Raw genomic sequence first — 16,264 nt, 5'->3', positions numbered from 1 at the left:
AATACAGTTTAAATGTATATTTTTATACTTAATGTTATATTCTAAAAATAATTTTATCAAAGATAGATTTTGAAGATAGAAAAATATCTTCATTGAGTCAGTACACTTAGTACACTTTATTATTGGTCTTATTCATTTCAAAAACATATGCATATTATATTATTTGTATATAAATATATAGATATTGTAATATAATTCACGTAACAAAGAATAATGAAGGTTAACACGTTTAGAATAACGACGTTAAAAATAAATATTTTGATTTTATTTTTTTCATGTACCTTGTCGTTTTAATATTTATATTTTTTTTTGTGTTAAGGATAAGTGTTGACAATTTTTTTTTTTTAAATAAGAATAAAAAAATAATTGGAAAAAAATCATAAAAATTATGGTCTCCGATACTGTCTGGGAATTTAAGACAGTATAAAATATTCTAAAAAAAAATATTGAATTGCTGAGTGGCTAGCGTTATAGCAGCTAATTTTCACAAAAGTATTTTAAAAATATTTGTTTATTTTAATGATAATAGAATAATAAGAATAAACATACGCTGTAATTGGTCAGAAAAAAATAGTTTATTCATTCCGAAAATATTGCTATGTCGAAACTTAAACGTCTCCAAATTACTGTCTAATTATAATAAACCGATTAAATATATATATATATTTTTTTTTATTCATATGGAAAAAATAATGTTAATATTTGTTATTATTTATTTAGAGGTAAACTAGAACTAGTAGGTATTCATAGTCCATATATTATGATACAAGGTAAAAACCACTATTATATTTGTAATATTTACAATAATATATTATGCCTATTATCATACGAGCATATTATGGTGATATGATATTATATTATGTTGTATCGATAAACTTTGTTAGATAACATTTTAAAACATAGTTGACGTATCATGTCTAAAATGTATTAATATATAATATAATATTTAGTATCGTAAATCTATGGGTCAGATAACAACGAAAACTATGAAACTTTATTTCAATGCGAAGGTCAACGTATCGTCCACAGCTGTAAGTGTATTGAACTTGTTCCTGCGAACAAACTGGTTTTAACAACAATTATGTTTACAAAACGAGTACCGGGCTATTTTAAATGAAAAATTGTGGTAGTATACACGCAATTCTGAAGGAGTTAACATAGGTACACGATACAGTTATTTTTGTTTTTTCTTATTAACGTTGTATATGCTTTTTGTGAGTTTAAAGATTCTTTTTTAATCGACATTGATTATTTTGTTCCATAATATGTAATTCTCATAGATGTGCACCTAATAAATCACGTAGCAAAGTAAGTAACATATACGTATGTGTCGCAATTAATTTGAAAATTAAAAATACCGTCAGTTGAATATAAAATATAAATATGCACAGATAAGGATAGGGGAAATATCTAGATGTACAATATGACAAAAAATAACAAGATAAAATTCTAGGGAATTCTTCAGAACACGTTAGAATTCCCAGAAATCATAGAGAAACTTTAGAAACTAGTATAGTTCACTCAGCATAAGGCTAAATGATATGGTATTTCATTTAAATATTTATTAATTTATTTTTTTTTTGCTAAATTCAAATAAAAAAGCACGTTTAAAAATAATTAAAAAAAAAATTAATTTTCAATTAGGGTATGTATAAAATGATAAAATTTAATTGAAAAAATCGATGTTAAATTGGTAAAATAAATGTTATACATATTAATGGAACAGACGAGTGTTGTTACAATCAATTTTTTTTTAAATTTATCAATATTAAATAAAATAAACAGACAATAACAATTTTAAATACTAAATAATAATTGAATCCATTCAATATTTTAAAAATGTTAGTAACAGTTAAATTTTAATTGAAAAAAAAAGTATTTAATGAATCTGTCGTTTTTAATGTTTCTATTTCTTTAATATATTATTAATTTTTGATCTTAACCTAGAGACTTATTGCTTATTGATCTATTGGATGGTACTACTGAGTAAATTCACGCATTGTAATTTTCCGCTATTTAAACTAATATAAAAATACTTATTTTACAAACAAATGTATAGATTTACAGACTGTAATTATACTTTGAAAAAAAAATTAAACACTCAGAATCGTATTGTTAAATAAATAGTTATGGTAAAAACAGGAGATCCCACAAAAAGGTAATATAAACAAGAACACAAAAGAACAACTAAAAATCTTAAATTAAATAATAACTACACCTTAAATGTTATTTAGCAATTTTAGGTAATATGTACAGCTGAATGCTAAACATCTATGGTATTTAACGAATAAATAAAAATAAATTATGAGCTATTTATTATAGGTATATATATGCCATATAAATATTTTGTTAGCCTTCTATGTGTTAAAATCACAACGAACAACGAAAAAAAAACATCTGTATGACTTTTTACAATTTTTTATTTTTAAAGCTTCTCCATTTTTCTCAAATATCAGAAATTACTTGACAATTTTCAATAGTAGAATCTCTTAGTTCACAATTACAAAATATAATTTTAATTATTATGTATATTGCAACATAATAGCATGAAAGGTTTTGAAGTTCGCTACATAAATTGTTCAAAGATTGCATAAATAAGTTAAATTAAATTTAAAAACTGAGCAGAACAATTTATTAATGTATTGATATTACAGTGATGTGTGATTTATTTTGTGTCAACACTTTTTATAGCAAAAAAATGTTTAAATCATTATTTTTTAAGGTAGTTTTAGTAGAAGATTAGTTGGTATTTTCGAAGATCAAACATAATATTTTTTCGTTGTTTTTAAAATAATCTGAAAAAAATTGTCATTTTATGCAAGCCACATTACAAAAAAATTGTTTTTTGTTTTGTTTAATCCAAAATAAATACTGTAAATACTTTTCAAATTTGAATTTCAAACTAGTATTTAAATTAAATTTCTTCTAATGAAGTTATTCTAACAAGATACAGTTTTCGTACAAAAATAAATTATTATTATTCAGCTAGATTCATAGATTTAGACTGGATACAGACAATAAATATACAATTTAAAAAAAAGTATTTTAGTTTGTAAAGCCATAACAATATTATAAATTTATAATTAAAAATAGTTCTTGTACATGGATTAATTCAATGTATTAATCTAAATCTAAAATAATTAAATTAGGTTCTAAAATGTTTTAAAATAATTCTAATTTTTAAGTAACTAATAAACTCTAATTTTGGTTTATAATAATTAATTTTAATTGTTATGATGCATTGGTTTGTTTGTTACAATAATTAATTTCGTTATACTTAATTATAACCAATCGATGTTATTTTTTTTGAATTTTAATCTGTTGCTATCAAAATGTTTCTAAAATTTTATTTACAATACTTTTCATTTGTTCTTAACAAATTATGTTCAGAAAATTCATTGTTTAGTGCATAAACCGACTTCTAAACGTATTGTAAAACAATACATTTTTTTTAAAATAAATAAATTTTTTTATTCCTTAGTATATTTTAATATATTATATTAAATTATTCTAAGAAATTCAGTATATTAAATCGTATAAAATATAGCAGCTATACTGCTATATTAAGTTGTTAAAATAATGTTCTAAAATGTATGTTAAATAATAATAATAGTTCGAGTTAAATATTAAATGAAATAATTTTAAAAATTCGTGAAATGTAAACTCAAATCATATTTTTACAAGCTCATAAAACTATCTATTTAAAATTGTTAGTGGTATTATTTGCAAGTGTATTGTAATGTCATCATGAATACACTATGAGTCAGCGCATAGTTATGACATTGATCTGGGTAGGTATTTGAGTTATTTATTTTAAGTACCTATTGAAACATTCAAATAAGGTTCAAAAAATTAAAAAAAAAAAAATCATAACAACTTAAGGCTATTATATAAATATAACTTTCTAATTTAACCACAATAGATTTTTATTTTGCTTTTATAGAGATTTATAGTAATAGATAATATAATATATTAAACTGTCTTTACAATATTCTAAATACAATTTAAAATAAATTAATATTACAATTTTTAATATAATTTATCAATTCAGTTTTTTTTTTTTTTTTTTGAAACCAAAATTATTTATCAAAGTATATATATAAAAATACGCGTTTCGTAATTAATCTAAATTTGTATTTTTAACATATGGTATTTGCATTTCAGATACAATTTTAATCATGAATATTAGAGTTACTTTACTTGGAATTTGCCTACTATTTATTAGTTCATGTTTTTCCATAAATATTTTCCAATATTTGGGTCAGAGTTACCGTAAAAATTTAATTCAATTCCGGGAAGATGCTCAATTTGGGAACAAAAAAATATTAGATGAATACGATTTCATAGTGGTTGGAGCTGGCGCTGCAGGAGCAACGGTCGCTCGACGGTTAGCGGAAGTCACAGGATGGAACATACTATTATTGGAAGCTGGTGGAGAAGAATCATTGATAACTTCTTTACCTAGTATTGCTCACTATTTACAATTCACAAATTATAATTGGGCATACCATACGGAAAAGGAACCATATGCTTGTAAAGGACTTATAAATAAGACTTGCCCTTGGCCAGCAGGAAAAGGATTGGGAGGTAGCACAATAATTAATAACAATATGTATACAAGAGGTAATGTAAGAGATTTCGATCGTTGGGCAGAGGCTGGAAATCCAGGATGGTCTTATAATGATGTACTACCGTATTTCATAAAAAATGAAAACATAAACGTACCAGAACTCAAAAGGTCACCTTATCACGGTGTTGAAGGACCATTGCCAATAAGCTATGCTCCATATAAGTCAAAACTTATTGATGCGTTCTTGGAGTCAGCGCCTGAAGTCGGTATGTCTGTTGGTGACTACAACGCTCCAGGTAGCCATGTGGTTTTTTCAAGAATTCAAAGTACAACATCGAATGGAAGACGAATAACTTCTGCGAGAGCTTATCTCCATGACAATTTAGAAAATCTGCATATAGTTGAGTTTGGATATGTTACGAAAATACTAATAGACGACCGTACAAAAGTGGCATATGGAGTAGAGTTCGTAAAAAATAAAAAGAAAAGAAGAGTATTGGCTAAAAAAGAAGTGATAATATCAGCAGGCACGTTTAACTCTGCTAAGCTATTAATGTTGTCAGGTATTGGACCTAAAGAACATTTGGATTCATTGGGGATAAAAACTGTGAGTGATTTGCGCGTGGGTGATAATTTACAAGAACATCCAGCATTTGCCGGGTTAACTTTTGTACTAAATGATACTGTATCATTTGTTCCGGACAGAATATATCGCCATTTAATAAATGAAGCATTTAGAATATACGAAAAAAAAAGTTGGATGTCAACTTTACCTCCGGAAGGTGTTGGATATGTCAAAACTAAGTACAACACGGATATAGGAGACGTACCTGATATCGAGTACATATTCATACCTACTAGTTTGGCTGGAGAGGGGGGTTTGGGTGGCAATATTGGACGGAGATCAATGGGTGTACCTGATAGGTTGTTCTACGAAACATACAACGGTATTTTGGCACGTGACACGTGGTCAATTTGGGTCATGTTGATGTATCCAGAGAGCAGAGGACAGGTATGCTGTTTTTATATGTTTATTAATATTATGTACGTTTTACTATAAGTCATTGATAAAAATGTTGGATGTGTTTAGGTACGATTGCGAAGTGCTAATCCGTTTGACAAGCCAGTGATCAATGCGAATTTCTTCGCTGACCCTCTCGATTTAAAACGGATTGTAGAGGGCATAAAAATGACAATTGAGCTTAGCAAAACCAAGGCGTTCCAAAAGTACGGTTCCAAATTGCATAAAACCCCTATGCTGGGATGTAGACATTTAGAATTCGGCTCCGACCCGTACTGGGAATGTTGTGTTCAGACGATGACAATGCAAATGCACCACCAGAGTGGCACATGCAAAATGGGACCGGAATGGGACCGAAACGCCGTAGTGAACTCTCAGCTGAAGGTGTATGGTGTGAACAATCTGAGGGTAATAGACTGCTCTATAATGCCCACAATTACGGGCGCTCACACTGTTGCACCGGCATACATGATTGGTGAGAAGGGCGCCGATTTAGTAAAGTCTACTTGGTTGAATAAAATGTAAGAATATTTGTGATCACTAATCAGTGCCTAATTGATTAAAATTCAGTTATATTTGAATCTATTTTATAAAAATATATCAGTGTAAAATATTATTAAGTACCTGAACATTATTATTAATATTTTAAAATGTATAGAATATAAATATAATTGAAAATGTATTAATATTTGCATATACTTACTATATTGATACTATTAATAGTAAAAGATTATAATATTAATTAAAAAATTTCGTAATTTTTAATAAATCGTGCAAAAGTGTACTTAGTTATAAAATGAATTCATTGAGATTAGAAGTATAATTATTCTTTAAAATAAATGATGACTGAAAAAAAAATTTAAATAGTAAAATTACTAAGTATTAAAAAATAAATAAAATAGTAGATACATACTATTTTTATGATTGTTTAAAATTGAGTATTAAATATATGAATTGTTATTTTTCTTAGTTAGTTCTTTATTGTTTTTTTTTTTATTTTATAATATTATGATGGTATTATTGATTAAATAAATACATATTATATATTTACCTATACACTGGGGACTTCGAATAATATGTTTTATGTATAAATACGCGCAAAATTATGTTTCATTTTTTAATATTGATACTTTATGCCGTTATGGTATAAAATACACAGTAAGTTTTGAAATTAACTTAAATAAATTTATATTTATTGATTTTCAAAAAGTAATATGAAAAAACAAACATGAACGACTTGATTTGTATTTCTTACTTCATTTTCCATGGTATCCAAATTTTTTTAGAGGCGTAAATGTATTACATTTTCAGTTAAAAATGAGTATATGCTTAGTAATTTACTGGCTGGTAATAATTCAGGTCGATTGAAAAATAGCTTTAATTGCTCAACTATTTTTTATACACGAATCAAATATATATATATATATGCCAGTGTTCTTTGTAAATCCATCAGTTAATGTTTGAAAAAATTCAGAATACTGACGGTAAAGTGTGAACTTATAAATTAAAAATTAATATTATTATTATTGTTAGACTTTTAAGAAAGAAAATTTTACGCATAATCACATAAAAGATTAAAAAAGTTTTAAACTTTGTAATAAAAAAACATTAGTTCGTCTACACGGTACCTATATTTAAATATTTTACTTGTTGGGTAATTATAATTCGTACCTAATTCATTTTGAAATTTTTAAATGTGTTCAGTTCAGACAGTTCTTGTTACGGTTTTTTTTTTAATACAGACAAAAAAAACCAACATAAATATTGAAGTAATACCTCTTTAAAAATAAATATAAGTTCATATAACAATATATTATAATCCATAGATGAATATAATATAGCATGTTAAAATTATTATAACATGAGTATAAATTTTGATTTTTTAATGGTTGGAATAAAAAAATGTACAGTTTTGATTTTTCCAGATGTACCCATATAATTGTTGCAATTATTTTTGAATTCATTTTCAAATTATTGATTCCTGCTTTCTGGTATTGATATAATATTGGTTTTTAAAGCATACTATGTTTTGGCAACCGATTGTTACTAAATTGTTCTATCAAACCGATTTTTTATATAATTCACCAACAATTTAAACGTTAACGACACAATAATATATCAGTTATCAGATAACCAAACAAATCGATCGTATACAATATTTGCAATGGACAATTCACTAATATACATTTATATATTTTTTTTATTTTACAATTTTATATTCTTTATTTTACGTTCATCTACAAGCACTGTGGCTTATTAGATTATGGTGGATTTTTTTTTTAACCACACGGGTTTTAACGTTTGGGACGATGTTTCGGGGAACTCTCGGTTCATAAATATTTTTACAGTTAAGTAGATTGTTATTCATAAGATCCGTCTCGACATCAAATATTCTATTATTATTAAAACCGTCCACAAGCCGACTATAATACGCAGTGCGTAGTCGTACTAGGTATCCGGTTCGAATCCCAATTCGCTGTCTTTTTCTATTTTCAACAAGATATCTCCATACAACTACCATTAAGACTTGGCATAACAAAAAAAAAACATAGTATACTATATATATATTACGTAATGTATTACGTATTGCAATAATTAACGATTGAATATTTAACAACTGTGTTATTTCTTAATAATTAAAATACCCTCACATTTTCCAACAATGATTTTAAAAGAAAATCGAATTTTTTATATAGGTAATGTTTAATTTTGTTTCACTTTTTTATTTTATGGTAATTATAATATTACGTAAATATCGTAAATAATATGACATAAAATATTTATTAATAATTGATAGAACACAGTATGGATGAAAAAGCACACCGACCTCAAAAACTAAAAAATGTGCAAATTATTTTGTAATTAAAATAATTGATGAAATTACTTAGAATTTTAATACCAAGGATTTGAAAGTACATGGTTTTTCGTAAGTTTATCTTATAATTAAAAAAAATGTATCATAAATACTAGTATAATTTTTATGATCGTTTGAAAATCAAACATTGATGGAACTGTATAATTTTAATAAAATTAATAATGTTCCATTAAATAATTTTTGTTACTATGTTTTGTTGTAAAACTATTTACTGTAGACAGTCACCAAAAATTTAACTGTTACTTAATTTGTCATTTTTTTACACTTTGAGATACTCAAAATATTTAGACTATAACACTTAGTTTATTTATAGCCATGTGCAATTTTTGAATTTTATTTATATATATTTATTTTTTTTTTTTAGTGTTATGTTAATAAACATTGTTCGGTAAAAGGATTGCGATTTAATATATTAGGATAATCTAAATATAAGTTTTCCTATCCATAACGATTTATAGTGATCATATTTATTTTGTTGTAATTCAAAAAATATTATTTTTTATAGTCTTAAAAGTTGAAACTTTTCGCAATTATGTATATTATTATTATTAGTTTGTTTAAATTTTCCGTGGAAAAATCGTACTATATCTGTGTAGTAATATTTAAGAGGTTTTACTTTACGATATCCTGACGCTCAAAGCTTCTTATGGTACAAGCACTTGTCTACTTTAACAAAAATTGTTGCCCATACAAGTTGAAACATTTATAACAAAGAGCATTTGTGTGCGTTTCTCGAGCATTGACCTAAATGTCAGTTCTGGTCATTTTAAAGTAGGAGTAGTAAAAATTTTAACTGGCCATAAAAATAAAACTGTCCGATGCACATTCAGAGGTGAAGGGTTACTAAAACCATACAGAGACTCTCCGCACTCCGCATCAAAGTTTTTATCGCTTTCGGCACGACCGAAATATTAATCTGAGACCTGTGGACTTTTATTATATTTCTCTCACTCTCCACCTTTTGCATTAATGAAAATCGTGCTTCAGGACATTTTCGACGGATTACCGATTGATGGTTTTTATCGTATCTTAACACTTTATTATTAATTTGTGTACTCAAAATGACATTCAACCCGACAAAGTGGAAACAACTAGACGGAGGACTCTTCTTGTCCTCCAAGCATAATATAATCGAAAGTAAAATGTTTTGAAAATACGTAGTATACTACGTAAAACTATAGTCATTGGAATAAAATACTTATACTATAACCTCATTTGATTTTTTTTTTGCGGTATTTATTTTATTTTGTTATTTTTGATTGAAATAATCACACTGGTGCCATAACAAACGTAACGTCTTAAAAAATTTATTGGTGTTTAAATAGTGTAATATGTTATACTGTGCTCTGTATTTTTGTTAGCAATTTGATTCAGATGCATTCATTTATTACGGAATTAATATTTATAAGTATTTATTAGAAAAACAACTACCATATTATACCTGTTGTCCATTAAAAATAAAAATAAATAAAAATAATAATTGATCTTCCATATATTATGGTATATTATAGCTTTAATGAGTACAGATGTATATTTTTTAGATGTACATGTTTAATTAAATGCCAAAAGTAACATACATTAAAAATATGTTTTAAACCTCGATTCAATAATTATGTAATGTAATTTATTATATACCTACTAAAGATAATTTGACTGGACATTTTGAATTTTGGCTACTATTGAAATGTAATTTATAAGATTGATAAAAATAAAGTATTTGGATATTTAAAATAATAATATTTCAAACTAAAAGTTATAAACTTTAAACATTGTCGGTAAGTTTCAAAACATAATGTATAAAAAACTACAATACAAATATTTTAATGGAGATTTAGAATGGATATCGTTAACTTAACAACAATATATCATATAGTGAAACGAAACAATCAGAAGTTATCAATGTTTAATGCACATAGTTTTAATAATGTTTATGGTTCACTCACAATAACAAATAATATATATTTTAATCATGTCTTGTATTCAATAGCAAGTAGCAACATGATATACATGGAATATAAATCTATTTCACAACAAATTATAATTTTTCATATTATGTAATAGTTTGCTTGGATACGACATACAATTAATATATATTATATAAACAATGTCATATAAATTTATATAGTACGAACGCTATTAATAGTATATTTCAATATGCAAAATTCTTTTTATGGTTTACCTCTGTTTAAAACATTGGTTGTTTTAAATTCAAAATCGTATGTCGGGTTTACCTAACAAAACAAACATTACGTACATTTACTTATACGTCACGGGAGCCCTAATCACAGAGTCTAATAATAATATAAGCTATAAACAACATGGCCGCCATGGAAATCAAATAATCAAATAATACAATATCATTTTCGTTTGTTTTTAATATTATAATATAATACGCGTGATCACATATAATATAAATACATAATATAATAATAATATAATATAACATTATATTATATAGTAATATATAGTTCATAATATTTTTGTATAACGATTTTTACAACATTATTAAAACAGAAAACAGTTTAAAAAAAAACCGTAATATTTTTTTTTTCACTAGCTTATCTTAGATAGGTAACAATTTTTTGAAATGGTATTATTATTATTATTACTTTTTTTTTTTTTTTTTAAATATAAAATAATATAACTTAACTATCTTTCGGTTAGAATCTTATTGGCAAAATAAAAACGTTATGTACACTTACAATAATATAAACACATAAGGATACAAAATCAATGTGGACAACGAATAATATTTAAACTGTATAATAATAATAATATATCATATAATATAATAATAATCATATCGTTAATTTAACAACAAGCCCCGAGTATACAGTGTTCGTTAAATTATTATACCGAAACGGTGGAGGTAACGGACAACTGCAGCTATATAATAATCATAATAATAATAATAATAATAATAATAATAATAATATTGTACCTGTATTATAGATGTCGATTCTCATACAGAGGCTTATTTTAGTAGAGTTATTTTACGATTTATAGAAAAAACGAAGAAGAAATTATCATATTTTTATATGTATATACTTACAGTTATTGAATATAATATAATATAATATATTTAGTAATTATATGTTACATTTTAATATTAAAAAAAAAAAAAAAAATGAAGCACATTTTTCTAATGTCTAAATGGATAATTTTTAAATTGTACATATTATTATTATTATAATATAATAATTTTAGTTCTACACACTGATAATCGTGAGTTCGCGTCACATACATACCCAAAGTGGTATTAATTAAAATATAAACCAGCGAACGGCTTAATGATTATCGTTCGGTACCTATATATTGAAGTCGCCTAAAAATAGTGTGCGAGTCTATCGAATGGGATATAAATATAATATAATACATTAATACGATACTATGTATATAATATTAAACTCGGATGATGGACAAATCGATTGGTTTTTAATAAATAATTATTCTAAAAAAAAAAAATAAAATAAAATAAAAATCATTGACAATAATTATTTACAACAAAACTATAAAACGACTCGTTAAGTATTATACGTAACGCTAATGTACATAGTACGTTTTTCTATAATGACGATAGATAATATAATAATATTATATTTTACAAAATGACACATTATTTTTTAACACGCGACGGAGTTGGCCGACGATCGAGGGCGTTCGAGTCGCGCGATGTTATACGGACGTCCGATGGGTGAAAGTGAAACGGCGCGGAAGAAATTCCCGGAAAAATCCCCCGACTTTGGAGGGCTTACGTCGAGTGTTTTGGAGTTTAACCATTGTCGCGGCTTGTCGGGGAACCCGTAACACGGACGTCGGGTCGTCGCAAGCGTATTACGGAGAAGAGCGGGAAAAATAATATTTTTATAATTTCGGTCGATTACGGCGGGTGTTCTACGCGGAAGTTCGAACGACGACGACGGAGTGTGTAATAAAAGTTAAATGCACGCTTCACTTGAGGGGTCGAGTCGCGCGTGAGGGTTGACGGGGGGGGTGGTTGAAAGGGTTGTGTGTGGTACGGATTATTTTATATTTATTCTTACGGAACCGGTAGGGGGAAAAGAAGGAGTTCCCGTAATCATCGAACCGTCGAATTTCCACGTTTGACGGCGTTCGCCCGCCGCGCCAAGGTGAACACAGTTCGTCCATGTCACCCGTCGTCGTCGTCGTCATCGTAATACTCTCGCACACGTGCACATATTTTTACACATAATAGCGCTTTTGACGCAATGCGGCGGAAACCGTCGTTAAAATAATAATAATATTACAGTTTCTTTTTTTCCGTTCTCCATCTCACTCGGTAGGCCGTCGTCGAATGTAGTAAATTATACATATATATATATATATGTTTTTTGAATTGCTACAACCCGTCAGCGGAAGGTTTTGGGGGGGGGGTTATATTTTTGCCCACATCGTATCGATATCGTAAAAAAACACATACGCACACAGACACACACACACAAGCACGCACGCACTCGAAACGCTTTTTTGCCGGCATTTGTCGTCACCCGTCAAAACCCACATGACTACCTATAATAATAATAATATATGTGGTACAGGATCGGAGGATGGTTCGCGTCCGCGAGATTGCGCGCGCGCACACGTGTGTGCAGAACTCTGATTTATACAAAAACATATTATTAATATTAACAAAAATAGATCAGGACCGATACGGATCGTGCGAATCGAAATGGAGTTGAAGACGACACTCGTCGGACCTTTCGGCGCGGCGCTACGATCACGTCGTTTTGCGTATGCGCTCATCCTGTTGACGTCGCCGCTACTTTACACGTGCAACAGCATGCACGCGAAGAATATCAAGCAATACATGTGAGTGGTCCTCTGGTGAGCTTGGCCACCGTGTTGCATCGCCGCCGGGTACTCTCCTGCGAACAACAGATTTACGTTAACGTCGTCCGCCAATAACAATATTATTGATTTGGGGAGGACCGATAAGTGATGCAGGCCCGTAGCTAGACCAAATTTTCAGGTGGGGCAAAGTAAATTTTTTATTTTATTTTATTTTTTTTTTTTTGGGAGGAGGGCATTAATTCACATTATATTTAAAAACAATATCAAAAAAATATTTTTAGGAGGAGCAACGCTCCCCCTCCCCTTGTCCCCGTGAATACAGACCCGAAGCGATGACCCGCAAAATCATCACACTCGTGATATTCGTGTTATACACAATACACTTATCGCTGAACGATTCGACGGAATATTATTATTATTGTAAAATTGTAAATCGTTGTTCGATGGAATTTTCATATTACATGTTTATTACGCCTGTTTGTATATCATCGGAATTCGGTAGGTCACAAATCGGACCTACGGCGATGTGGAACACAAAATATGTTAACAATTATTTTGTTACACCGAAAATCACGAACGGCTAATAATAACCGTAAATATAATAAATATACCGTGAGTCGTGTACACCATCTCCATCAATCCTTTTTTCTCATTTAATTTCCGTTTTTTTTTTTTTTTGTATCCGCCCTACAGCTTTTGTGAGATAAATATTGTTTGTGGTTATTATCTATAGTTTTCGTTATTAATTCCGACCCCATAAACTGTGGCGCAACGGACACCAATTCTGTTCAGCGGATTGTAAATATAAAATCTTAACTCCCAACTTCACCCAACTGATAATATTCGGGACCTATCACAAGTATATTGGGATTTGAGTATTACTGTTAATACTATTTTTATTTACTAACCGGTAGATATCATAATATAATACAGATATATGTACTTTTATATTTAATAATTATTATACGGTGTTTATACGACTCAGCGATAATACATAACCCTTTAAGGAGTGTTCCGTTTAACGTGATATATTTATTATTTCAGAAAAAAATCAATATTTTTGAAAATCATATGTTCACTATGTTATATTATACATAATGATTAGTCTTTATAGAACATTTTTTTTTTTTTTTTAATTTTATGTCTTATAATTTTTAATTTTTACTTTATTGAAAAATAATGAAATATTAATGATAAAAATAATGAAAAATATTTATTTTTTTTAATGTTTTTCGTCAATTCAAAATTATGCAGGAAAATATATTCAAACTTTTTTTAATATAATAAATGTTGTGCGTTTAAGTTGACAACCTGGTAAAACGACCACTTTCATATTTGGCGTAAAAAATAATGTTTCGATAACAGTGTTTGCTGTCTCAAAAATTGAAAACCTCATCGCTCACCGTTCAACACGTGTACGTTGATGGACTTTGGTTGTGAGTTGGACGGGTTGCACTGATATCGGCCATTGTCCTCGACCCGAGCTTCTTGTATGAGTAAATGACTTGTGGTGACCGTTCCTTTTTCAGTGACAACATTCACGCCTCCTCTGGGTGAATCGTAACTGATTATCTGAGGACAAAACATCATGTTAATTTTATAGGTTGATACTTGATATTATATTATTACTAGAAATATCTATGCACAATTAAATTTCCAGTTTCAGATAACAAACTAAAAAATGTGAATATTTTTAATATTTTAAATTGATAAATTTAATTAAAAATAAGTAATTTTTTTTCTATAGAATTTTGAACGTTTCACTCTTATTTATAACTTATATACATTATTTTTAAATACATATATATATTTTTTTTTGTTACAAGGTTAGTACTAAAAACTTTTATTTTTTAAATCTGTAATAATATTATACTGTTCCAAAACCTTGGGTTTTTCTCGAAAAATAATATTTTAGTACATACTTTGAACATGCGGAAACTAAACTGCAGTTGACCTACAGTTAGTATGATTTACTTCCGTAAGAAAAATATTTTAATTATTACATTGTGTATCAAAAGTAATCAATACTTAACTAACCAATCAAAACATAGTAATGTGAAAAAAAAAATGTTTTTTTTCAGGTACCAATCAAAAAATAGAGAATGCACTTTACACGCAGTGTTATCCTCAAACTTTCTTATGTAAAAGTTTTTCTATAAATCGTAGATTGCTTGAAGAATTTTACAAGAATAGATTTTATTTTTTTGATCCAATGAATTCGATTTTACTTTTTAAAACTTTTACAGTGTTCTATAGGTTTTTCTCTGTACTATACCATAAAACTTTTGTTTTTTAACAGTCTTACATTTATAATACTTTTTGAAATGTACAGTGGTTTCATGTAAACTTACGATTATTATGAATTGTATTTCAAACGGATGGTTGAAGGCAATGTGCAGTTTTTTTTTAGAAATTAAGTTATATTAAATATGATGCACTAAGTTTATCACAGCTGTGACTATTGATTTTTATATTGATTTTTTATATTAAACCTACACGAAATACTTAACAAATTAAATTTTCCTCGAAATTTGAAAAACTGCATCAAGAGACCTTTTAACCTTTTATGTTGAATTTTTTTAGTATACTTGATGAGCTTTATATATTTTTCCATGTAATATACAGGTTTAAAAAATGTTCTTTAATATTTAATGAAATCGCAAATAAACTTAAAAATATATGGCATGAAGATTTCATAAATATATAATTATTTCCTTCAATTTGTATAATAGGAAGTTATGATATTAAATTTACTTTATTAAATATTAAGTAAATATAAAATTGCTGGGCACTTTAAAAATGTTTAAGTTTGTTAAGGTTTTCCTTATATTATTTTGTTTGTATTAAAACTGAAAGTTTTTGGGGATGTAGCCAAAATTATTTACAAGGAATAAATTTAAGTTATAAGCAGTTTCATATCTACTTTAGTAAAAAAGTATATAATATAATAACAAAATGTATTCTATTTAAAAACTGTAGGTACGAC

The 16,264-nt window shown here is 27.4% G+C and overlaps 2 protein-coding genes across 2 annotated transcripts in view; one reads left to right on the top strand and one right to left on the bottom strand.

The window, feature by feature from the left end:
* The first annotated feature begins 1,120 nt into the window (after positions 1–1,120).
* LOC113552142 (glucose dehydrogenase [FAD, quinone]-like) lies at positions 1,121–6,230 on the top strand. The gene is made up of 3 exons (XM_026954851.1): positions 1,121–1,308; positions 4,165–5,582; positions 5,661–6,230. The coding sequence occupies exons 2-3, from the start codon at positions 4,179–4,181 to the stop codon at positions 6,114–6,116; spliced, it is 1,860 nt and encodes a 619-aa protein (XP_026810652.1). The 5' UTR covers positions 1,121–1,308; positions 4,165–4,178; the 3' UTR covers positions 6,117–6,230.
* A 4,831-nt stretch (positions 6,231–11,061) lies between these two features.
* Positions 11,062–16,264, bottom strand: part of LOC113552987 (zwei Ig domain protein zig-8-like) — a 361,314-nt gene continuing 356,111 nt past the window's right edge. The window contains exons 6-7 of the mRNA XM_026956073.1: positions 14,682–14,850; positions 11,062–13,352 (exon numbers count right to left, since the gene is read on the bottom strand). Of these exons, the coding sequence (XP_026811874.1) occupies positions 13,252–13,352; positions 14,682–14,850 (270 nt within the window). The 3' untranslated portion in view covers positions 11,062–13,251. The remainder of the gene's footprint in view (positions 13,353–14,681; positions 14,851–16,264) is intronic.

This window comes from Rhopalosiphum maidis, chromosome 2 (genome assembly GCF_003676215.2).
Source record: "Rhopalosiphum maidis isolate BTI-1 chromosome 2, ASM367621v3, whole genome shotgun sequence".
Classification (NCBI taxonomy): domain Eukaryota; kingdom Metazoa; phylum Arthropoda; class Insecta; order Hemiptera; family Aphididae; genus Rhopalosiphum; species Rhopalosiphum maidis.
The sequence above is the reverse complement of the archived record's forward strand: the minus strand, read 5'-3'. Positions and strand labels throughout refer to the sequence as shown.

Bases quoted from the DNA above. Each gene is read 5' to 3' on its own strand.
- LOC113552142 (XM_026954851.1), top strand. From the start codon at position 4,179: ATGAATATTAGAGTTACTTTACTTGGAATTTGCCTACTATTTATTAGT. The intron at 5,583-5,660 runs GTATGCTGTTTT...GGATGTGTTTAG, and splicing joins ATCCAGAGAGCAGAGGACAG to GTACGATTGCGAAGTGCTAA.